The following is a 25,313-nucleotide window of genomic DNA, read 5'->3' as shown; positions in this document are numbered from 1 at the left end:
GCGGCTAACAATTTTATTGCTGTTGTAAAACTTAATAGTGAAATTGTTTAACAATTTTTTCAATTTTTTTAAATTGAATTTTTGTTTAGACCTGTCAGAGGTCTCTGTAGGTCGTGAGGAACTATAGGTCGGGAAGCCTTGTGTGCCGGGGCCCCGTATAATTGATACGGAGGATATTTACACTTATATTTACACATAAAAACGTTACGAGAATCCACTAATAACCTTATTTTACTTATTACCTTATTAATAACCTTATTAATAATTTGTTTCTCTTATTGACAATGGACTAATAATACTCTTTTCCTTGTTCAAATATCTCGATAAAGCCGATGTTTAAGCAACACTTACAGTTTATGTAAGTTTTCTTTCAAGTTGTTTTCTTACCTTCGAACACGAGTTCATCCTAATTCTGATGCCAATTGTAACAACTGTCAATTTTTAACAACTGCTTCCAGAAGTTGTAGAAACTCAAATTGTGGAATCATCCAAGCCATTGCATACAGAATTGTTTTGGAAACAAATTATTTAGAAATAAGTTAAGTTTTAAAAACAAATTAAAATAAAATCATTTTTGCAAAAATATATTTAATCTATAACTAATTTAATTTAATTAAAATAATTTCTAGCCTAAAATTTTTATAATATGTTAATTTTTTCTGTAACACTTATAGTCTTATTGGACTAATACAGTTAATCAAGATTAGAAAGATCAAACTGAACTTGATTTTAGAAAATGTACCAAGCTGTACATCGCCATGTATATATTAATAATATATCCTGTACTCCAACATAGAGCTCTAGCTGGTTGAGGAATAGGAACAACAGCGTATACGATAGTATGTAAATATCTCGTGACTACATATACTACAAATAGCACCTTGGCTGCTGTTTCTCCAGGATTTGCAAAAGTGTATATTAACCCAGCGACGAAAAAGAGTGGGATGTTTTCCAGATCATTTAAATGTGCCCTAAAAATAATTAAACAATGTTATGAATCTTCCTTAAGAGCCAAAGTAAAAACAAAACAATAACAACGAATTCAGGCAACTTTGATTTTTACACTAGTATTTGTCTCCACCGAAAATGTTTTAAAAATTATTGATATCACAACTTTTATGACGTAGCTGACAATCCCAACTTAATGTAACCAGTAGCGAAGAATTTTAAAATAATTTGAAACCTTTTATATAAAAAATTGCAGTAATTTTAATAAATAAATAATGCGGGTACTCACATAATCTTTTTAGGCATAAAACACTATCAATAGATATTAAGTACCTACGTCTTGTTCTTAATTGTTTCAGTTAAGATTTATATTTCCGTCTGTTTATATCTTTAAGCTTTTGCCCTTTGTTATATTTAAGTTTTTTTCGTTAGTTTCCACAAATCATTTGCAGATGAGAGGTTTTTATATAATTAAATTATCAATTTCATTCTCTCTGTTGGATCAATTTCCTTCTGAGTAGTCTACAAGCTCTATTTAGATTTGTTTTATCATCAAAAAAAGGTGTGTTAAAAACCTTAGAGATAGAAAAAAAGATAGTGAGTTATAATTATAAACCACTGATTCTGTTTTCTAGGTAGAATTTAATAACTTGATTATCGTCAATGTGATAGATAACGTTCATTAAAAAAATTTACAGCACTTGAAGAATAATATTAAAAGTTATATGTACCTACCTTCTTACCCTCTCCACATTTTCATTTACTTGTGGATCTATTTTCATTTGTTTTGAGTCTTCGGGATTTGCAAAAGCCTATAAAAAATTAATTAGTAAATAATTTTGATGGTTAATAACTTAAATAAATAAATTAAACAAAGCAAATAATTATTAAATATACACTCATGGACAAAAATATCGAATATTTTGGAATTTTCCAATTTTTTTTTGTAGTCACTATTATTTCAAAATAATTTTAGATTACTGATAATACTTATATAGTAGGCTGATGTACTCAACTGTTTTAAAATATTTTGATGTTTATTTTGACGTTTATTCAGTGGTTAGTATCATTCGTACATTTTATCATAAAAATCCTTCTTCACGTAAAGGAAGAATCATACTAATCGGTTATTTTTAGTTTAATTTATTAAGTTTAAGTAAATATTGTTTTGATTTAACTAGGTTTAAAACAAGAATTCCACCAATTATTACCACCAAGTCCAAGTAGCACATATTGTAATTTTGTACGAGGAAGGATATGCACAAAAAGGTATCGCACGAGGTCTCAGCAGAACTGAATCTATAGTTTCGAATACTCTAAAAAGGTACCGCGAAACAGGAAATTTTGTACGAAGGCATGGTCAAGGACGCCCAAGGTGTACAACCGCACTTGATGACCGTTTTTTGGTTCTTATTTCTACACGAAATCGTTCATTGACATCGATACACCTCAGAAAGGAGCTATTAAATGTTAGACAAGTTAATGTAAGTTCACAAACAGTTAGACGAAGATCAAAAGAAGCAGACTTAAAGCCCAGACGCCCGCCAAAGTTCCACGTCTTCTCCAAAATCATAAAGCTCGTCGTTTGGAATTTGCAAGAACACATATTTAGTCGAATATCGACAACTGGAAAAACGTTCTTTTTACTGATGAGACCAGAATCCTATTATGGAAGCCAGATGGTCAAAACTTCGTCTACAGAAGAGTTGGAGAACGATTCGCCAGCTGCAGTCTCGATCAGACCGTTAGTTTTGGAGTTGATAGCATAATTCTTTGGGAAGGTATTAGTTGGGAGGTACGTACCGCACTTGTGGAAGTGATTGGACGGATAACTGGTGATTCTTACGTTTAAAATATCCTGCAAGATCATGTTTTGTCATATGTTGGTTACATTGGATATGAAAGATTCACATTAATGCACGATAATGCTCGACCACATGCCGCTGCCATAATGAGTAATTATTTTGATGAGTTCCAAATTTGAAGATTGGATTGGCCACCGTTTAGCCCGGATTTAAATCCAATAGAGCACATATAGGATCACCTAAAACGCAGCATACGACAAAGAAATCCCGTTCCAAATACGATAGAGCAGCTTCGACTTGCTGCACAGGATGAATGGAATGCAATTTCCCAAGGATATGTCCAAAATTTACTTCCAAGCATGCTGAGAAAGATGCAAGCAGTAATAAGAGCTAGAGGGGGGAATACTCATTACTGATCATGCACTTATTTTAGTTAAAACGACTTGTTTAAGCAATTTAAATTATCATTTAAGTTTGGAATAAAATAACCTTATTTACATAATATTAAACATTTATTTTCTTCACAATTTTCTCCGCATAAAAACTAAAAATTGTTCATTAAACATTGTTAAAATAAACTCTATTTTACAATAAACGACTTGATTGACCAGAATTTATTTTGAAAAAACAAAAATTTGAAAATTCCAAAATATTCGATATTTTTGTCCATGAGTGTATATAGTTTACATCGTATTGCGTAACTAGAGGTTAGCGAATTTTATGAAATTGTTGAGTTCAATATCATCTGTTCCAAAAATCTAATTTGACTTTCTAAACATAGATGCCTCCTTTCACCTTTTACTTGGTAGCTTCTTCGTATTACATTTCTCCATTATAATTTGAAGTAGAAAAACAGGTAATTTAATATCCATACTTTTTACCTGTTCATAGATTTGAACGCAGCGTATAACATACCATAATTCCTATCAATTAAATACGATTAGTAAATATGATAATGTTAAACCCTATTCATTTTACAAATTCCCAATCGTCAATAGAACCACGTGTAAGCCAAACAGGGTCGTACTGATGTACGACCTATGTATCATATGATTTTTAAAAATATTTACTTTTGAAACTGTTAGTGTAAGAATTTCTTAAAATTTAATCATTATATCACAATTAAACTAAACTCTAAAAAATAATACGACCAGTAAATAACTTAACAATAACTATAACATAAATATAACACAATATATTAACTTAAAAATCAACACGATACAATTTGAATTTAAAATGCTGGCAAGTTGAGAGCTGTAACATGAGAATCTGTCTCGCTTAAGGTAATAAATTATATTTAATAGCCTCTTGACGAATGAGATGGCGAATATCAACACGTGCCCATGTTTACTGATGGGAATTTGGTAAACGAATGAACTTTAAAAGTCACATGTAAAGTAAAAATGTACGATAATTGCTCTGAAGTATTTAACCCTTTAACGCTCACTGGTATACCTGTAGTACCAAACGTTGCCAAATCGATCAGTGAACCTAAATGCTGCTGATATTTAAATTAGAATAGGGGCGGTGTTTGTGTCTACCGGACTTGAGTCTGCGTTGACACCCCTCACAATTAAGATTTACATCATTTGCTTTGCGCATGTGCGGTCTGATTCGCGATTCAATCTGACAGCTGTAAATGCAGTGAAAAGTGTGGTATTTTGGAAACATAACTACATTTATATCGTCCCAAGTCATAGTTGATTTTTGTCGATTATATTATCAGAATCTTAACAATTCCTTGTGTGTTGATGCTAAAAAGGGAAGTACCTATACCAGTTATGATCAATACTTGTTCTTTATGTAATAAGAACTTTTCGCGTAAAGATGTGTTAACATTACACATTAAAAAGAAACATCCAAAGGACTTTGACAATGTTTATAAACAGAAGTTCACATGGACTTTGAGCCAGAAACGAGAGAGAAGACCTCTTAGAAAAATTCACAAAAGACTCAGACTTGTTGTCACTAACACATTCTTCCAATTACTACCTCGCAAGCTGTACACGTGGAAATCCCCTCAAGACAGACCCAGGAGAATTATTAGGAATCAAATAGACTACATTTTAGTAAATAAAAGATTCCAAAACAGCTTTACATCTGTCAAGACTTATCCTGGAGCAGACTTGGAGACAGACCCCGTTCCACTGGTGGGAGTATTTCTAGTCAAACTCAAAACAGTGCAGAAAAGCAAAGCGCAATCATACGACCTACGTAGGAGGATGAGAGTCCAAGCCACGTTAAACGAGCAAGTGGCTGCAATTAGAGACGAATCGAATGAAGAACAAACGACCACACATATTACAGAAATAGTGCAAAATGTAAAGGATAAACACTTAAAGACAGATAGATTAATAAAGAAAAATCATGGATGACAGATGAGATCTTGAAACTAATGGACGGGAGAAGAGAAGGCAAAAATGACAAATATAAAACCATAAATATATATAATAAGAACGAAAATCAGAGAAGCGAAAGAAAAAGAAGCAAGGGAAACATGCGAAGAAATTGAGACTCTACAGTAAAAGTACGATAGTTACAATGTACATAGGAAAGTTGAAGAACTCATAGGAGGACTAAAACGAAGACAGAAAGGAAATATAACTGATTCTGGCGGGAACATTATCTTGGACAAACAAAGTAAAATAAAAACGTGAAATGAATATCTAGAAAAACTATTTGAAGACCAAAGAGATAACACCTTTGAGCTAGAAAAAGAGGTAAATGATGGACAAAGAATATTACAGCAGGAAGTTTATTCCACAATAACACAGTTAAAAAATTGCAAAGCGCTAAGCCCTGATAATATACAAGCAGAACTACTCAAACTAATGGACAACGAATCAATAGAAATAATCGCAAAGGTATTTAAAAACATATACAAATCTGGGGAAATACCAACAGAATCGCTGAAATCTGAGTTTATTGCACTTCTAAAAAAATCAAGAGCCAAAAAAATGCGAAGATTACCGTACTATAAACCTCATGAGTCATCTCCTAAAATTGTTCCTAAAGATAATTCATAAGAGAATCTACAAGCTTTGTGAAAGTCAAGTTTCCCCCAACCAGTTTGGGTTCACAAATGCTGTTGGTACTAGAGAGGCTTTGTTCTCAGTACAAGTCTTATTCCAGATATGCAGAAACGTCAACTGCGACGTATACGATTCTGGTTGATTACGAGAAAGCGTTTGATCGAGTACAGCACGCCAAGATGATGCAAATACTAAAAGAAGCAGGAATTAACAACCAAGATCTGAAAATAATTAGAAACCTTTACTGGAATCAGACAGCAAATCTCAGAGTTGAAGGTGAACACACCGACTATGTGAAAATCGTGTGTGGAGTGAGACAAGGCTGTATTTTGTCTCCTCTAATCTTTAATCTGTACTCTGAAAGAATATTTATTGAAGCTTTGCACGAAACTGAAAAAGGTATTCTACTAAATGGTTACCGGCTAAACAACATCAGATATGCAGATGACACCATAGTATTTGCGGACAACTTAGAAGACCTAAAAGTTCTTATAAACAAAATCACGTATTACAGTCAACAATATGGACTCAATATAAACGTTAATAAGACAAAGCTTATGATAATTAGCAAGAAAAGGATAACAGAAGGTCAACTCTACGTCAACCAATCCCCTGTAGAAAGAGTGACGCAATACAACTACCTCGGCACTATAATAAATGAAGAATGAACCAACAACCAGGAGATTAGAGCAGGCATCGGAAAAGCAAGATCCACCTTCAATCGTATGGGGGCCTTCTTCAAGAGTCACAACTTCTTTCTTGATACAAAAATATGCTGCGATGCTACGTCTTCTTTGACCTTTTTATGGTGTTGAATCATGGACCTTGAACGAAGATATATGCAGAAAACTTAAAGCATTTGAGATGTGGCTATATCGGAGAATACTTAAGATCCCGTGGACTGACCGAGTCACAAATAAGGAGGTCCTCAGAAGAATGAATAAGAACCGAGAGGTACTGACCACCATCAAATCTCGAAAGTTACAATTCTTCGGACATATTATGCGAAATTAATCCAGATATGCTCTCCTTCAAGCCATTCTGCAAGGAAAAATATTTGGAAAACGAGGTCCAGGAAGAAGATCATCTTGGTTAAAGAACCTCAGAATCTAGTTCAATACAACATCTGTGCAGCTTTTCCGCGCTGCTGCAGATAAGATAAATATTGCCATGATGATCGCCAACATTCGTAACGGATAGGCACATCAAGAAGAAGAATATCTTATATTCAATATCTCCTAACTTACAAATTATTTAATTATTACTAAAGTATGTATTAAATTAAAAAAAAAAAGGTAAAAAAAATTAAAAAAAAATAAAAAGATCTAAGTTGTCATTGCAATAAGTTCATGCAAGTATATTATTACATACATTTTACATTTTCATGTACTTAATAAATTTTTTATTGATATATTCAGTTTGTTTCTGTAAAATTTCTGAAAATATATGCTTGATGGATATTACGTTATTATCTTGCCATATTCTCTTGGTTTCACGCTTAGACATTATCTATGTTTCGTCCAAATATATCAAAGTCGTTCATATTTCCTAAAATTTAGTATATTTATTTAGCATATTTTCTGAAAAACTCAATTCTCTTCTGTGTAACAGAAAATTTTTCATAAAGCGCTGTTCTGTTATCCCCTTTTTTAATTTTAAAACCTATGTTACGTAGTAAGATATGCCGACGACACGGTGATCCTTGCCAGTACCATAGACGAATTACAGCAGGTAATGGAAAGAGTTTATTCAGTTAGTGAGGAATACGGCCTGAGCCTCAACTTCAAGAAGACAAAGTGGATGCTGATAAGCAGGAAGCAACAGCCTGCTCGACAGTTACGGATAAGTAACATACTAATTGACCATGTAGAATCTTATGTGTACCTTGGCACCAACGTAAATGCAAAATGGGAACAGGCCACAGAAATTAAGGCGAGAATAGAACGAGCTAGAGCAGTATTTAGCAATATGAAAAAGCTCCTCATAAGCAGTGATTTGTCTCTTCCCCTAAAACTACGTCTAGTTAAATGCTACATTTTTCCGATCTTACTGTATGGTATGGAGGCCTGGACGCTGACGGAGACGCTCACGAGAAAACTAGAAGCATTCGAAATGTGGGTGTACCGACGCATTCTTCGTATATCCTGGACCGAACATGTCACCAACATAGAGGTAATCCAAAGAATCGGAAAGGAGAAAGAAATCGTAAATACAATTAAACAAAGAAAGCTTGAATATCTAGGCCACATATTCAGACACGATAAGTACCGTCTACTGCAATTGATTGTCCAGGGAAAAATAGACAGTAAGCGAGGGCCAGGCAGGAGAAGACACTCGTGGCTCCAAAATCTGAGGAAGTGGTTCGGGCTCACATCGGTCGAACTATTCAGAAGCGCCGCAAACAAGATCAGAATTGCTATGTTAATAGCCAACGTTCGCAACGGACAGGGCACTCGAAGAAGAAGAATGTTAGCAGTACTTGCCACAAACTTGCCGATGTCTCCAAATTTCCAATATTTTAATTAAAAAAAAATTGCATACTAAGTCCTTAATCCTCATTTTCATTTTTATAAAGCTATTTTCTTGTGGCATTTTAAAGTAATTACTATTTTAATGGGAATTGAAGCCACAATTGATGCCACAATTAAAGATTCAAATTAAATTATTGACGTTTCAATTTCTACTTTTGAAATCGTTCTCAAAATACAAATATTAATAAATTAAACACGTTTTGTTTTTTGTTACTTGGTGAAAAATTCTTCTAATAATTTAATTTTATCTGACTAATTTATATTGACAATTCAGACATACATTATACATTTTAAAGTAGACGACTTTAAAATAATATTGCCAATATTGCTGAGTTGCGTTCTTGGGAAGACTTGCGTTTAATTTAAGAATATCTGTCAGAAAAAATCGTAGCATGTGATTCGTCTTTAAAAAGGCAACCATTTGCCATAATGACAATAAAATTCTCCTGTTAGTGATTCCATAGTAAATCATGAGAAAAACTTCAAAATACTATCCCGACATGGTAAATATTTGGTTTTACATTTAGTTGACTCTCAATAAACACCAAACTCTGATTTTATATGTATGTTATTTAAAAAACATGAATGATGTATCATCGATATGTTAGTGACTTACTAATAGTGGTATTTTCCTTTTATTAACTTCCTCTTTGAATATGGGTAACCAGATCATACTGCATTCTGCCGAGGAACTTGGCATTTAGCATTATTAGAGCCTTTTTTGATTTTTCTCATTTTACCATCTGTTTCTTCTAGGACTATACTTGAATCATTTCATTGAACCCTATGTTCATTTTCCCATGGGCGTTTAGACATTTGAGATCTATTCAATTCTCTATTTTTAATATAAGATTGATGTTCACTTATTCTAACATTTAATGGCCTTGATGTTTCACCTAAATAAAACTGATCGCCTTCAGAAGATATTTTATAAATACAGTTCTTTGTTCTTTCTTGTTCATTGTTAGGTTTTGTTTTAAATAAAATAGAACTCAATGTGTTTGTCATCTTGAATGTTGTTGAAATGTTAAATTTATTTCCTATCTTTTAAAGTTTTTCTTATATGTATGGTACTGTTATTTTTCTCGTATTATTCCTTATGTATGCTGTAGGATCTCGTTCTAAGTTGTTCTGTTCTATTCAGTCGATTGTTGAAAATTCCTTATTTATAAACGAGAAAGGATAATATTTTTTTAACAAAACAGATGTTAACAAATATTTGTCCTCTACGAACGAATTTTCGTTGGAATAAGTAATTTTGGCTTTATTGCATAAGGATTTAATGATTTCCTTTTTAATATTGATATTGTGATTTGATTTGTAATTTAAATATTTGTTGGTGTGTGTTGGTTTTCTATACACCTGAGTCTCATATACAGTATCGTTCTTAGAGATTAAAACATCCAGAAAAGGTAATGTGTTATTATTACTTTTTCCATGGTAAATGTTATTTTCTCTTCTTTATCGTTTATATCATTCAGGAATGTGTCCAACAAATCTGATCCATGAGGCCATATTGAGAATGCATTATCTACATATCTCCACCATACTGTGGGTTTTAAGCTTTGTTTAGAAACAATACTTGTTTCACAATCTTTCATAAATATATCGGCTAATAATGGAGATAAACTAGAGCCCATTGTTAGACCAAATTTTGTGTATAGAATTCATTATTTAGTTGAAAATAGATATTATCAGTACATAATATCAATATCTCCAATATAGCTAATGTATTTAGTCTTGTTCTAGTTGCCAATGTATCATCTCTCACTAATTTTGTCTTGATTATATTCAAAGTCATATCTATTGTAACATTTGTAAATAAACTACATATTTATGTCAAAACATTTAAAATAATATTTGAATTAAATTCAATATTTAATAATTTAATATTTAAAAAATGTTGTGTATTTTTTATAAATGTGGCATTTTTATTTGCAAATGGTTGTATAATATTTAATAAAAATTTTGTTCACAGTTCACAGTTTACTACAAGGAGAATTCATGGTACTACAAATAGGTCGAAGTGGTTTTTATTTAAATTACAAATCAAATTGCAATATCAATATTGAAAATGGAATCATTAAATCATTATACGATAGAACCAAAATTACTTCTTCTAAAGAAAATTCGTTCTTAGAGGAAAAACATTTGTTAACATTTGTTTTATAAAAAAAATGATTATACTTTAATGTTTATAAATAAGGAATTTTCAACAATCGACTGAATAGAACAGAACAACTTAGATGGTGATTCCACAGCAGGAATAATATGAGGAAAATAATAATACCATACATAAAACGATTATGAGAAAAACTTAAAAAGATAGGAAATAAATTCAACACTTCAACAACATTCAAAACAACAAACACATGGAGATCTATTTTATTTAAAACAAAACCTACAATGAACAAAAAAGAATAAAGAATTGTAGTTATAAAATACCTTGTGAATGCGATCAGTTTTATTTAGGTGAAACGTCAAGGCCATTAAATTTTAGAATAGCTGAACATTAATCTTATATTAAAAATGGAGAATTTGATAGATCTCAAACATGTAAACACGCATGAGAAAATGAACATAGGGTTTAATGGAACGATTCTATAATAATCCTAAAAGAAACAGATGGTAAAAAGAGAAGAATTAAAGAAGCGGCTCTAATTATGTTAAATGAGACCATTTGTGTAGCAAATTCGTCGACAGAATCATTGATTATAAACCACACATAGATACCTCACTCTAAGGTAAAAACGAATTCAGTGTTAAACTCCGCCCACTTACACCTCTTTGCCCCAAATTTTTGTACGCTCTACGTCTTTTAGGGGAAATTTAAAGAAAGATATATTATTATTTCTTCCATCGGTTCTTTCAAAACATCCCGCGTAAACACACTTATGCGTTACAGAGGCCATTTTATTTAAAATCCTTTTTTTGATAAAATTCCGCTATAACTTCTCACAACACTAATCACAGATAATACACCTATAGGGTAAGTTCGGCCCTGACACTACTCCTATCTCCTCGCAAGTCAGAGAGAGAATGAGAAATCTCGGTTTTCGAATGGCGCCATCTAGTTGTTGATACGTCTTTCGGTTACCACGAGGTGAGCTATCTAGGGTGTGGTTTATAATCAATGGCAGAATGTAGTAGGATCTAGTTACCCATATTAAAAGAGAAAGTTAGTAAAATTAAAATACCACCATTAGTATTATGTTTTTAAATAACATAATAATATAATATCAGAGTTTGGTCACAGTATAAATAACAACGTTATAATAACAAATTGTCTCCCGTTTTTTGTCTCCCCAAAAAACGGGAGACTATTATATAATAACAAATTGGTGTTTATTGAGAGTAAACTAAATATAAGATAAAATACTTACCATGTCGGGATAGTATTATGAGATTTTTTCCTAGTTTTTTTTCTTATTATTTACTATGGAATTACTAAAAGATGAATTTTACTGTCATCATGGCATGTATTTGTCTTTTTAAACACGAATCACATGCTATGTTTTTTCTGGCGGATATTCTCAAGTTAAAATTGATTTCATGTAATCGAATGAACTTTACAATGAAGTCATTCCAGGAAAGCAATTCAGCAATATTGGCAATATCATTTTAAAGTCGTCCTCTTTAAAATATAATATAATATATGTCTGAATTGTCTATATAAATGTATCAGATAAAATTAAATTATTAGAAGAACATTTCACCAAGTAACAGAAACCAAAAGTTATTTAATTTATTAAAGTTTGTATTTTGAGAACGATTTCCGAAGTAGAAATTGAAATAAAGTTATTTTAACCTTCAATTGTGGCTTACTCCCATTAAAATAGTAATTACCTCATTTGCATATTTGATATATAGTATTTACTGTTCTCAATTTTAATGGCAGATTTTAAATTTGATTTCAGATCTACAATAAAAAGTGGGCGTTGTCGTTGACTATAAGTGATTTTAATCGTTTCTTGAAATTAAACTAATTTTATACCCTTTTGTATTATTTTAAATAAATTTGACGATAATTAACATTTTTCCGTGTTGAGTGACACCAATTTTGTAGTTATGAAATTTAAATTTGTCTATTTATTACGATTTTGGAGTTCTCAACTGCTTCTACCTACCCAAAGCATCAACCAAAATATTATTTTTTAGTTAGTCAGCTGAATTGTTATTTATTTACCTATTCCAAAATCCGTGTAAGTTTACACTAAAATTATTTTAATAAAATTTACTATTTTTACTGAAAAAAACCACAATTTTAGTTTAAAATGTTTATTTTGGCGTTTCGATTTCCACTTCGAAAATCGTTCTCAAAATAAAAATTAAACAATTTTTGTTTTTGATATATGAAGTGCCACGGGAAAGAACGATCAGACTCCATTTTTGGTCTGAATTTATTGGAAAGAACCCAAGCATGGTTTCGTTTGTACAATAACCATCACCGTACAGAAGCTAATAAAGGAGAAATATATAAGCCAGCGGAGAAGAACGATCAGGTTCCTCGCGCTGACGGCTAATAACGATCAGATTCCGACCACTTTGTAACTAACGTAGATTGTTGTTTGCATCTGTAGCATCTTAGCGTCAGTTTTATTCTGTAATCGCTAAGCGAGCTGCTGTTGTTTTGTAGTTTTCATTAGTTTGTTTTTGAGAAAATTTATAATGTCAAGTGATCTTAGTGATAGTGATATATCTAATGGAAATAATCAGCCAGCTGAAGTCAAAAATCGAAGAAAAACCGGCAAAAAGAGTGATGAATGAAAGACAACGATTAATTTCTCATTTTAATGAGTTAGGGGACTACAATGCTCAAAACAAATATTTAACAGGTCTTGTCACGATTATACCTAATGGGATAATCTTTGCTATAAAGCACTTTTCTCTTTACACGGCATCACTAATCGCCGTGTTCAAACCATAAAGAAAAATTTACTTGAATTTGGCGGTGCTAAAGAAGATGGACGGGCGGTCATGAAAACATACATAATAAGTTGACCGATTAAACAAGAACAATGGTAATGAGCTTTATACAGTCCCTGAAAAGTAGGAAATCTCATTATTCTTTGCATGATAGAGTCAAATATATTTACCTGCAGAACTTAATACAGCCAAACTTCATGGAATGTTTAATGAATCACACAATAATAATAAAATAGGCTACACTACATTTCATGAGATATTTGTGAGTAATTTCAACATATCATTCGGCTACCCACGTAAAGATACATGTAGCTCTTGCGACACTTTCAAAGCTAACATTGCAATTACGACGGATAAAATTGCTAACTGCACTAATGAAGAAAACAAAACATCATTGACAACAACACTGCAGACACTAATGCGTGAAAGGACAATCCATTTACGGAAAAGAGAAAAGTTTTATACCATGAAAAAAAAAATATAAAAAAGAATCACGAAAACACGAAACAATGGAAGCCATAACGACGGATTCCAAAAAAAACCTCCTCACTCCCAACATCTCAACATCTGATGTTTACTATCGCCGACAACTCAACTTCATATCATTTAATATTCATGTACTGTCAAATGCAACTTCAGTGTTTTATACGTACGACGAAAGTGTTGCCCGAAAGGGTGCCGATGATGTTTGTTCGATGTTGGAACATTTTATTTTGCATATTTTGGACTCAAACATACATTTTGGCCATCAAATAATTTTTTGTGATTCGTGCGGCGGACAAAACAAAAATTTTACCGTAATTCGCTTTCTCCACTACGTAGTGCATAAGCTTAATCGATTCGACCTAGTAAAAGTGATATTTCCTATTCGTGCACACTCTTACCTAGAATGTGATAAGGACATGAGTTTTGTGATTTCCAAATCGTATACGAAAATACCGGACGACTGAAGAGATGTATTAAAGAATTGTCGCATTAAACCATCACCATTCAAGGTAATAAACTGTGCAGATGAAGTTAACTTTCAGACATGGACCGAGTATTTATCCCATCTTCATGTGCCAAAATATCCTACGGCAACTAGGCCTATCAGGATTTTAAAAATAGAAAAAACCACCCACGGTTTGTGTTACACAAAGACAACTATTGTGGCCTATATCTTAAAGCCGTGGTAGTTCCCTCAAAAAATCAGGCACGTAAGAGAAAATTGAAACCTGTTCCGCTAAAGAAGCTGTATAATGAACTTCTGCCTATTAAGACTGCTAAGTTGCACGATTTATTGCACCTAACCCAATTCCTGACAAACCCTGAAGCGCATTACTTTTACCGATAACTAGTTTCCGATGCCGGTACGAATGAAGGTAGTGATGTGGAATTTGCCGACGATCCACCAATCGACATTTAACGCGCAAAATAGATCAGAGTCCAACTCCTTAATTACAAATTTGAAAATTTCAAGTACATATATAATTAGCAAACTATTTTTTTTTTCAAAATCGTAGACTAATTTTCGAAACCAAATTCAAGAATTCCGCTTTAATCTGTGCCTTCTAAGAATTGCAAGGCAAAACAGACATTGATAAAGATGTTAAGAGAGACATGGGGAATCTAAAAATTGCACTCCACAACATATCTCCTCAACTAAGCAAAATTCTTACCGAATTGGTTTCTAGTACTCGTATAGAGTACATTGAAATAAAAAGGAAAACACAGTTAAGATTTGATTTCACGTACAGGGTGCTTACGCATCCGCTTATACGTATTTCGGCCCAATAGGCCTCATCAGAACGGCTTTCGCAAACGCTCTGAATGTGAAATAAATCTTTTCTGTCTTAGGAAGCAACTCTAACATGGCTTCGTATAGACGCAATGTAGCGACATCAATATGTTGTGGAATGCAATTTTTAGATTCCCCATGTCTCTCTTATAGTACTTGCAAGTACTGTTGACCATGAAGCTGCGCGAAGGCGGAGTCAAAATTCACGTAAAGGCAGAAAGATTCTATTGTAAGTGGAATTATACTAATCAAACTAAAACGTTCTACCGTCGACTGCAACCTCGAAATTGTCGAAATAATTACAGTGTTGGACTGATTAATAAATAAAAAATTGCACGGTGCATAACAAAAATTATTTTTATCTGCATTTCGTTTATATTTTCAATGATTTTTGTTCAATTTTTTTTAAAAACTGGCTTTAATTTGTTATTTTAAACTTAACTTTCGATATTAAACGTGAAAAAAGCCCTATTATTTATTGCAAAATTATTGTTTATAAGTTTATATTTTCAATTTCTTATTTTGAGTTGAGACATATAACTAATATTATGGAATGAATAACTAATACACATTTAATTTAATAATTTATTTTTAAAATGTCTAATCAGTTGTATCTACTTAAAAATTATTTACAAATTAACTAATTTTTGTATTGATTTATAATGGTATTTAGGACGGTAAATTAAATAATATTCAAATAAGAGTCCAACGGATAATTTGATTGAGTGATAATGATCATTTGTTTACTAATTTGTTGAATGCTAATGATTGATTGATAATTTGTTTGGAATTCTCCATACGTCATAACTACTAGAAATCAGAGATTACTAGGAATTGCAATGAGGTTAGATAAGAACAACTAGATACAATAGAACAATAATTAGGTTCTACCTACCTATACATGGATTTCCTTTTAGTAATTAGTTGGATTTAGTTATATACCTGAATTCCTCGAAAGGTTTAGACAAGATATACACAAAACCCTCAAAATTAACACACCATTTTAAAAATTGGACATTTTTATGTCTGTTTTATTTGAAACTTTAAATAATAAAGTAACTAATTTTTACAAAAAAACCAGTCACTTTGTGACTGTTAATAATTTGACATTTATCAAATTGTTAATTTATCATAGCCCACTTTAGGCTTGTTTATTAAACTAAGCAGAAAATAAGGATTTATTGACAAACAACATGGCTAGTTGTTAAAGGACCTAACTTTGTTATTTTTGAATATAAGTGAATCAATAAAAAAAAACAAAATGTTAAGAAAACCTAAGGCTATAGTTGGGTTTTAATTTTAGTATTTTACAAATGCTAGAATATTCCACAGGGTGTTGAAAACTTTAAGAAAAAAACACAGTATGATTGGTACACTCGGTATACAATGAAGATTTACCTCTCCAGCAACAATATTATTACAGATTATTATTTACAGTTGTAAACAGCTGACGTTGTAGGTCTGCTGCTATGAATCATTGCAAAGGTATGCACTGTGTTTCTTATAATTTCTCCCTCATAACCATCGACGTTGGTTTTCGGTTTTGATGTCTGTTTTTCGAAAATTAGTCTACGATTTTGTTATCAGATGTCGCTACATTGCGTCTATACGAAGCCATGTTAGAGTTGCTTCCTAAGACAGAAAATATTTATTTCACATTCAGAGCGTTTGCGAAAGCCGTTCTGATGAGGCCTATTGGGCCGAAATACGTATAAGCGGATGCGCAAGCACCCTGTACGTGAAATCAAATCTTAACTGTCTTTTCCTTTTTATTTCGATATACTCTGTACGAGTATGTATCAGAAACCAATTCGCTAAGAATTTTACTTAGTTGAGGAGATATGTTGTGGAATGCAATTTTTAGGTTTCCCATGTCTCTCTTAACATCTTTATCAACGTCTGTTTTGCCTTGCAATTCTTAGAAGGCATAGATTAAAGCGGAATTCTTGAATTTGGTTTCTAAAATTAGTCTACGATTTTATTATTAGATGTCGCTACATTGAGTCTATACGAAGCCATGTAAGATTTGTTTCCTAAGACAGAAAAGATTTATTTCATGTTCAGAGCGTTTGCGAAAGCCGTTCTGATGAGGCCTATTGGGCCGAAATACGTATAAGCGGATGCGCAAGCACCCTGTACGTGAAATCAAATCTTAACTGTCTTTTCCTTTTTATTATTTTTTTATTTTTGTAATAAAAAGTCTTATAGTAATAAACTGATAACTAAACATTTTGTATTTAATTTTTCTGAACCAAAATAAACGACTTAAAACTTTAAAATTTGATTTGTACAAAATGAACAAAATGTGAGTCTGATCCCGTCGCCCTTCATATAGTAATACAAAATTTTTTTTAATACTTTCAAGTTTATCAGGCTCATTCATATTAACAATTCAGACACATATTAATTAAATTTACAAATAAAAGGCAGATATTGAGCAGTTTTTTATTAAATCTTGTCCAAGTATTTTCGTTCTCAGAGCATCTTTAGGGACATTTCGTCAAAAATGTTTGCTATCCAGCATCTCAATGAATGCTATATACATTAAATACATTTACACTAACACTAATACCAGACAAAGGGCAAACAGTTTACAATTATTTCAAAGCTACATTGTGGGCAACAACAGGAGATAGTATTAATTAATAATAATTAGAGACATTCAATTATACATTTTAAAATAGATGACTTTATAGTCATGTATAAAGCTCGGATTATAGGCAAAATGCCTTTTTTGCCTATTTTGCCTATTATAATTTATTGTTTTTTGCACTTTTTGCCTTTTTTCGTAAATTCTGCCTATTTGTGCCTTTTTTAAAATTTCATGGTACTACCCATGATATTATTCTATTACTAAACCATTTTATAATAAAATTTTGGGTCAAAAATAAAATATCAATGGTTTGTTTATATAACAGATTTCTAGGAAAATCTACTTGATCGAGACTTGAGGGTTAACTATTTGGAAATCTCTTAGCTTTATTAGTTTATTATCAGTTGTACAGTCGGTTACTGTATCAGAGTTTAGTCACAAATTGCTATATCCTAGTTTAGTTTTGTTGCGTATACCGAAAAGCAAAGAACACGTTTTAGACATTTGTGTGAAAAGATGACATCTAAATTAAGGCTATGGATCGCACCTTATTCGGAACTTTCTCTAGAAGGAGATGGAGCATTTTGTAAACCATGCGGCAAATCGGTAAGTTTTAATTTTTCTCGTGCCACAACATAACTAAATTCTAAAGCGGTTTTAGAATTCTAATTATTTTTTTTAAATTCTCAGATTTCAAGTAGAAAAGAGTACTTTATTGACCAGCATTGTGGAACCCCACTTCATAAACGTAATTTGGAAAAACTAAATTCCTCTAAGTTAGCCCAAATATCTCTGCGGGATAGTTTAAGCAGTTCAAAAAAAAAAGGAGGAAGACGCATTTAAATTTGATTTATGCCAGATGATGATTGCATCCAACATTCCTCTATATAAAGTTAATAGCCCTAGTTTTAAATGCTTTTTCGAAAAATATCTTAATAAATCCTTACCGGACGAGAGTACATTGAGAAAACATACTGTGGAAAAATGTTATGTGGAATGTATTTCAAAAATTAAGCGGGAGTTAGGGGGCAATTTTTTGTATATTATCGTAGATGAAACGACAAATGCATGCAGCAGGTATATAGCTAATTTAATGATTGGAATTTTGAACGAAAACTTTGCGAGAAAACCTTATTTAGTTGCCGTTAAAGAATTGGAAAAAACAAACAATTTAACAATAAGTCGATTTATACAAGATAGTTTAACAAACCTCTTTTTACCCAACGCTATACCAGTGAATAAAATAGTTTTAATGCTTTCAGATGCTGCGGCATATATGTTACAAGCTGCTGTTAGTTTAAAGATTTTTTATCCTAATTTAATTCATTGCACTTGTGTAGCTCACGGGGTAAATAGAATTGCTGAAGAAATAGGAAATCTGTTTCCGTTGGTAAATAATTTTATAAATTTTATGAAAAAAGTTTTTGTAAAGGCTCCGTTGAGGGTGCAAATATATAAAGAAAGACTTCCCGGTGTCCCTTTGCCACCTAAACCAGTAATTACAAGGTGGGGAACCTGGCTCGATGCAGTTTTTTTTACTTTGAATACTGCAATGAAATAAAAATTAGTTATGTCAGAATTTGATGATGATATTTCCGAAGCCATTCGAGAAGCAAAAAAAATATTAAAAAATCCCAAATTGAAACAGGAACTCGCTTATATCAATGACAATTATAAATTATTAGTTACCACAATTACCTTATTAGAAAAACAAGAGATAAATTTATGTGAGTCAGTAAAATTAATAGATAATTTAAAGACGAAAATTAAATCGGCACCTGGAAGTAACGGTCAATTAATTTAAAAAAAAAATGAAATATGTTTGCGACAAAAATGAAGGTTTTTCGTTTTTATCTAATGTTGCTAAAGTTTTGAATGGGACATTTTCCGAGGAATTTCAAATTATGCCAGATTTATTATCCGCTCTGAAATATGCTCCAATTACATCTGTCGATGTCGAACGTTCGTTTTCAATGTACAAATTAATTTTAAGTGATCGAAGACATAGTTAAGACCGAAAATATTGAAAAACATTTAGTTGTTTCTATTAATGATAAAATTTTAAGTGGTTACAATGTTTAATTATTAATTTACAATTTAGTTACTAGTTTATTTATACTAATGTTATGATTATGATGTGTAAATATACCTGCCTTAAGTTAATATTACGTTAATTCACTTTGTACAATAAATAATAAGTTATATTTCTTTATTGAATATATTTTGCTTAAATGTTAATATTCCTGCCTTTTTTAATAAAAATCTTTGCCTATATAAGCGCCTTTTTCTTCAATTTTTGTTGCCTATAAATCCGAGCTGTAGTCATGTATAGTAGTAGAAGAATTTTTTGTATTACCATGTAACAAAAACAAATATTGTTCTGAAGCTATTTTTTGTGCCTATTTAATGCAATTTACTATTTTTGTTGGGAATAAGCCACAACTTAATGAAAAGAATTCATAAATGTTTAGAAGTAGAAGGTGCTAATTTTGAACGCTTTATTTAAAACGGTATTTGTTTAATTTTACACTTAATTTTATTTTGTAAATTATCTACTTAAATGAGTACTGAATATCTAGTTAACATTTTTAATGATATCCAGAATTAATAATTCTTTCATGCTATTGGTTACTTTTCAGAATTAATAACATGAAAAAATAATAAAATATCACCTTGTGATATTTTATTATTGTGAAATGTTGAAATAATTAAGTGTTGTTATGTTTTAACTTGCGAAAACACGACAAGTCCGTTTAAAAATTCTATTACAGTCGCCGCGCCGTAATAAAATAAAATAATAAGATTTAAAAAAAACCATCATTAGTAAATCCTATATTTGCCATTACTTACGATATAAAAACTGATTGGATTTATATATAAGGAATACCGATACAAAACGAATTGGCTTAAAAAAACAAAGCGCATAATGTAATAAAATACAGGGCATTCTATTTAAAGGAAGCAACTTATAATTGAAGGGGTCAATGCAAAAAGTGCCTAAGTCACTTTTTTTACAGAATTGTGCCTTAGTCACGTTATTACAAGGTTATGTACTGTGTGTTTATTACGTCTCTGTGAATCCTGTGTGTAATTATAATTTAAAAAGAAACAAGGCAGGTAAGAAAAGTGGAATAAATATATTTTGTTAATGCAGGTACTACTGATCGTTTTCACGAGGGATATAAGATTTATTTTGTAGTTATGCATTATTAACTACATTCTAACCTCGCATATTTTAACAACTATTATTTTACTTCAGATGATGGTGAATGGTCAGATTATTCGGCATCATGCAGTGAGTATGAACCAAATAGCGAACACGAAGATAGTTCTGAAGTCGATGACCCTTCTCCATGCAGAAGCAACCAGAGAACCAATAGATCTCCAAAGGAGGGTAAAACCTCTAGTTCCTGTGCTACGATGGGACATAGTCTAGAAAATATGGACATCCCTGGATCCTCCACACAAATCAGTACACATATTATTACCCAAAATGTGGTGTATGAAGTCAATGAATCCCAGCACCCAGAAGTAAAGAAGGGCAAGAAAAGAAAGATTTATAAGGATGCATGGAAAAGAACCATCAAGAGTAAGGAGTCGTTTTCTCGAAAACACCAAAGAAGACAAATAACAAACTGTCGCTGTAAATGCTTCTTAAAATTAAGCGAAGAACAACAAAACCAAATTTTCCAGGCCTATCACAATTTAACGTCATCTACACAACAAAATTTATACCTTGAAGGTTGTGTACGTCCTACGGATGTCAAACGACACAGATCAAGAAAATCTATCAATCCACGACATAGGAGCCGAAGTTTTCTATATGAAATAAAGATTGACAGAAAACTGATAACACTATGTCAGTCAGCATTTTTAGCAGTACATGGAATAAAACGCTCTAAACTGCGCCGGAAGATTAAAAAAAAACAATGCAGATCCTAAGGATTCTAGAGGTATTCATCACACTAGGCCAAATAGAACAAAAATTGATACTTTAGCCGCAGTTAGAAAATTTATAGAAGAACTGCCAGCTCGAGAGTCTCATTACAGCAGATCTGATAATAAACTTCGGAAGTATTTGGATTCCCATTTATCTGTTGCTAAACTTTACCGAAACTTCTTAGAAAAGAGTCAAAATGAAAAAGTGTCATACGAAATATTCAGGAAAATTTTTACAGAAGAATATAACATATCATTTGGATTCCCAAGAAAAGAAATCTGTAAAGAATGCACTCTATTTCTGACACGTTTACAACAAGCTGAAGTGACACATGATAAGACATCGACACAAACTCTCAAGGTAGCAAGAGAACTGCACATAAGAAAAGCTGAAGTGTTTCGAAAGAAAATTTCGGAAGAAGCAAAAGCTAATAATCCTTACGTTCTATCAATTTGCTTAGATTATCAAAAAAATTTGCCTGTTCCTGTAACGAATATTACGGGCGAATACTATTTGCGTCAGTTGTGGATTCATAATTTGGGAATACGTTGCTTAACGACAGGAAAAGCCAATATGTATATGTATGCAGAACACTTTGCTCAGAAGGGACCAAATGAAGTTATTTCTTGCCTTCAGGACTATATTACGCAAAATCAAAAGCCAGAACAACGTTATTTGAAACTTTTTTGCGACAACTTCTTCAGCCAGAATAAAAATAGATATTTATTTGTCTTTTTGGATCAGCTTTGTTCCAATAATATTTTTGAAGCTATAGAAATCTGGTATCCAATACCCGGTCACAATATGATGACAGTCGATCGAGATTTCGCTGTGATTGAAAAACAAAGATTAAAGTACGACAAAGTTGACAACCCTGAAGTTTATGTCAATATGATAAAAGGTTGCAGAAAGAAAAACCCATTTGATGTCGTATTTGTACAGCATTCGCTGAGGTCAAAGGGATGTCTGGAAAAAGGCGATCGTAGCATAAAAGTGAAAAACTATAAATTATGGTTAGACTCTCATATAAAAAAAAACTGTGCCGGGAATTTCGAAAGCTAGACGCATCAAATTTTCGCGTAATGAGCAACCACAGCTCAGTGCAACCTATTCTGGCCCAATGAAACCAATCAAACTTTACAAAGTGGGTCAAAACCGTAAAGTTTGCGGCCAACCCACGCTGGCCTATGCGAATGAATACCTTCAAATTAAACAGTTGAAATTTGACAACGTAATGCATCTTGTCAAACACATTATATCAGTGGACACTGAATTCTTTACTCAAACCATGTCTCACAATGGGAGTATAATCCAACAAAATAACCTTGTGAGTGAAGAACTTCATCAGGTGCAAGAGGCTGACGCAGTTTATGAATAGCTTTTTTTCCTATCATGTTCTAATATTTTCTGCAAGCATGCTGTGTAATTAATACAATGTTTATGTTCTTACATTTCTTACATTTTGTATGTTCTATGTTCTTACGGTGTCACATAATAAATATTATTTCAGTATAAACGCTATTTTTTATGATATATCTTTAATTTTCCACGAAATAAAAAGTCACAAAATATTTAAATTTTTTTTAGAAAATTGCAAAGCTTTATGTTTTGTTTATTCATGAAAGTCGAAGAACCTTTACAAAAGGAATAAATCGCAACACACATTTTGATCATAATATTTTTAGTAATATTTCAAAATCAAAAATAACCTTTCAAACCTTAATATCTCACAATTACCAATTTGTGACTAAGGCACTTTTTGCATTGACCCCTTCACTTAATTTATAACTTCAAAATGAAGTTGCTTAAAAGAATGTGGAGATCTCATAGGCAAGCATTAAAACTATTGCGAACTTCGGCAGAAGTTTAAAAGATCGTAAATTAGAATAGTTACAGGAAATAAGACATGTGGTATGAAAAAGAAAATGTGAACTACTTTGACAGGAAAATAAAAACGACAAACGAAACAATGTTAGAAAAAGAACATCTGAAAAGAATAGTTTAAGACTTTGATTAAGGAAATCATCTAAAAATGTTAGATGAATGAATAGAAATCATCTATTCATTCTGAAAAGAATAGTTTAAGACTTTGATTAAGGAAATCATCTAAAAAATCTAAAATTATTAATAAAAGATCTGAACTCTTATCCAAATTTGTTTTAGGAGATAAGGTACAGAGATATAAAGATAGGTATTATTCCAAATAATTAAATAGGTACTTACCTTATGTATCACTCTTTTTACTGCCGTGAAAATCGACATAAACGACATTTTTAAAATTAAAAAACAACAACAAACGAAGTACCATCGTAGAACATGATTGTCAAATAATATCCCTGAAGTAGTCCCCATTTAATATCAGTTCCAATGAAGTATCCGTTTCATATAAATATCCGATGTGCCACAATTGTTTGTATCACTTAAATTTCCAATATGAATCGAGACACGTGCAATTTTATACATAAATAAATGACAGGTAGAGATGAGAAATATTCTTTAAAAATTATTTTGGAACGATTAAACGAAGTGATCGAATATTCGCTTTATTTATTTTTATGTGTTTACTGCAGCGAGTTTTTTTTAGATTAATATTTAAATATGTGGAATTTTGTTTAGTATAACTAAATCAGGGCGAATATGTGAAAAATGATTACATTTTAATTTGGATGTGAGAGGTGGCATTCGGATTTTTGCAGAAAGAGTTGTGTGATAACTTTAGTAGGTATAATAATTTACTCTATCCTCCCTCTCAAATAGGTCGGGAATATTAAAAAAAAAATAAAATATTTAAAAATTACTAAAGACATCGTTTTTTTTTCTACTTTCCGTGCTAATAATTTTAAAACGATTCATTTTAGAGCAACGACCTACATAAATAAAATAGCGATAATTGAATTTTCTATGTAATACAAAAAAGAGGGAGAAACCAGCCTTTTCTTATTCAATGTTTTTCAATCACTTAGATTGCACTTCAGACCTTCATAAATCATCTGGAAAATTATAACATAATAAAACAGCCCACCAAATTGCAATACAATCGATCTAATAGATTTAGTATAATAATTTTACAACCTAAATTAAAAAAATTGAAATTCTTTAAAATCTTGCACAATATGGCTAGAAAAACTATGCCATATAGAAGTTTGCCAATTTTTTTACGTATGCTCTCCACCTATTTAAGCGCTTTATAGAATTGAAATCGGATAATTTGGGAATGTTTGAATGTTTGGGAATGTGCCTCAGGAATAACAATTTTTTGGCTTAAAAACAAATACAATTTCTCAGTAACTATTAATTTAAATTAAATTCAGAAAACGGCATTAGAGAAAACTCTAAAAGACGCTTCTTTTAAAAGAAAAAAAGTTACGAGTTACGTAAAAATTACGAGTAGTGGTTCCTTAGATACAACCAGTCAAAGTTGATGGGGATTTGTGACGAAGTTATAAACAATAAACAATAGAATTTTTTCAGAGCTCTCAATAAAAAATTTCATATCTTCAAGGTATTTATAACATATATTATAATAATAAAAGCGATCGGTAAGTAATAAATAGGTCGAGAAAATTGAATTTCAAAGTTCAAAATCGGTATACGTAAAAAAATGTATTTTCTTGGCTTCCAGAAAATGAAGCAATTTTCTTCTTTTTTTTAATCTGATTTAACTCGATGTAACATAACTGGAAGCAAGTGGCGCAAAATAGAAGACACTGGATTGATTTGGGGGAGACCTATGTCCAAAGTTGGATTACTGAAGGCTGAAG

General features: G+C 31.7%; 1 protein-coding gene across 1 annotated transcript; it reads right to left on the bottom strand.

The window, feature by feature from the left end:
* Nucleotides 1-568: 568 nt before the first annotated feature.
* On the bottom strand, nucleotides 569-24,107 carry LOC140438381 (microsomal glutathione S-transferase 1-like). The gene is made up of 3 exons (XM_072528063.1): nucleotides 23,776-24,107; nucleotides 1,684-1,760; nucleotides 569-971 (listed from the first exon to the last, which is right to left on the bottom strand). Exons 1-3 carry the CDS (start codon nucleotides 23,902-23,904, stop codon nucleotides 713-715), a joined length of 465 nt encoding a protein of 154 aa, XP_072384164.1. The 5' UTR covers nucleotides 23,905-24,107; the 3' UTR covers nucleotides 569-712.
* Nucleotides 24,108-25,313: the final 1,206 nt, after the last annotated feature.

This window comes from Diabrotica undecimpunctata, chromosome 4 (genome assembly GCF_040954645.1).
Source record: "Diabrotica undecimpunctata isolate CICGRU chromosome 4, icDiaUnde3, whole genome shotgun sequence".
In the NCBI taxonomy this organism is placed as follows: domain Eukaryota; kingdom Metazoa; phylum Arthropoda; class Insecta; order Coleoptera; family Chrysomelidae; genus Diabrotica; species Diabrotica undecimpunctata.
This window is presented reverse-complemented; position numbering and strand designations above follow the sequence as displayed.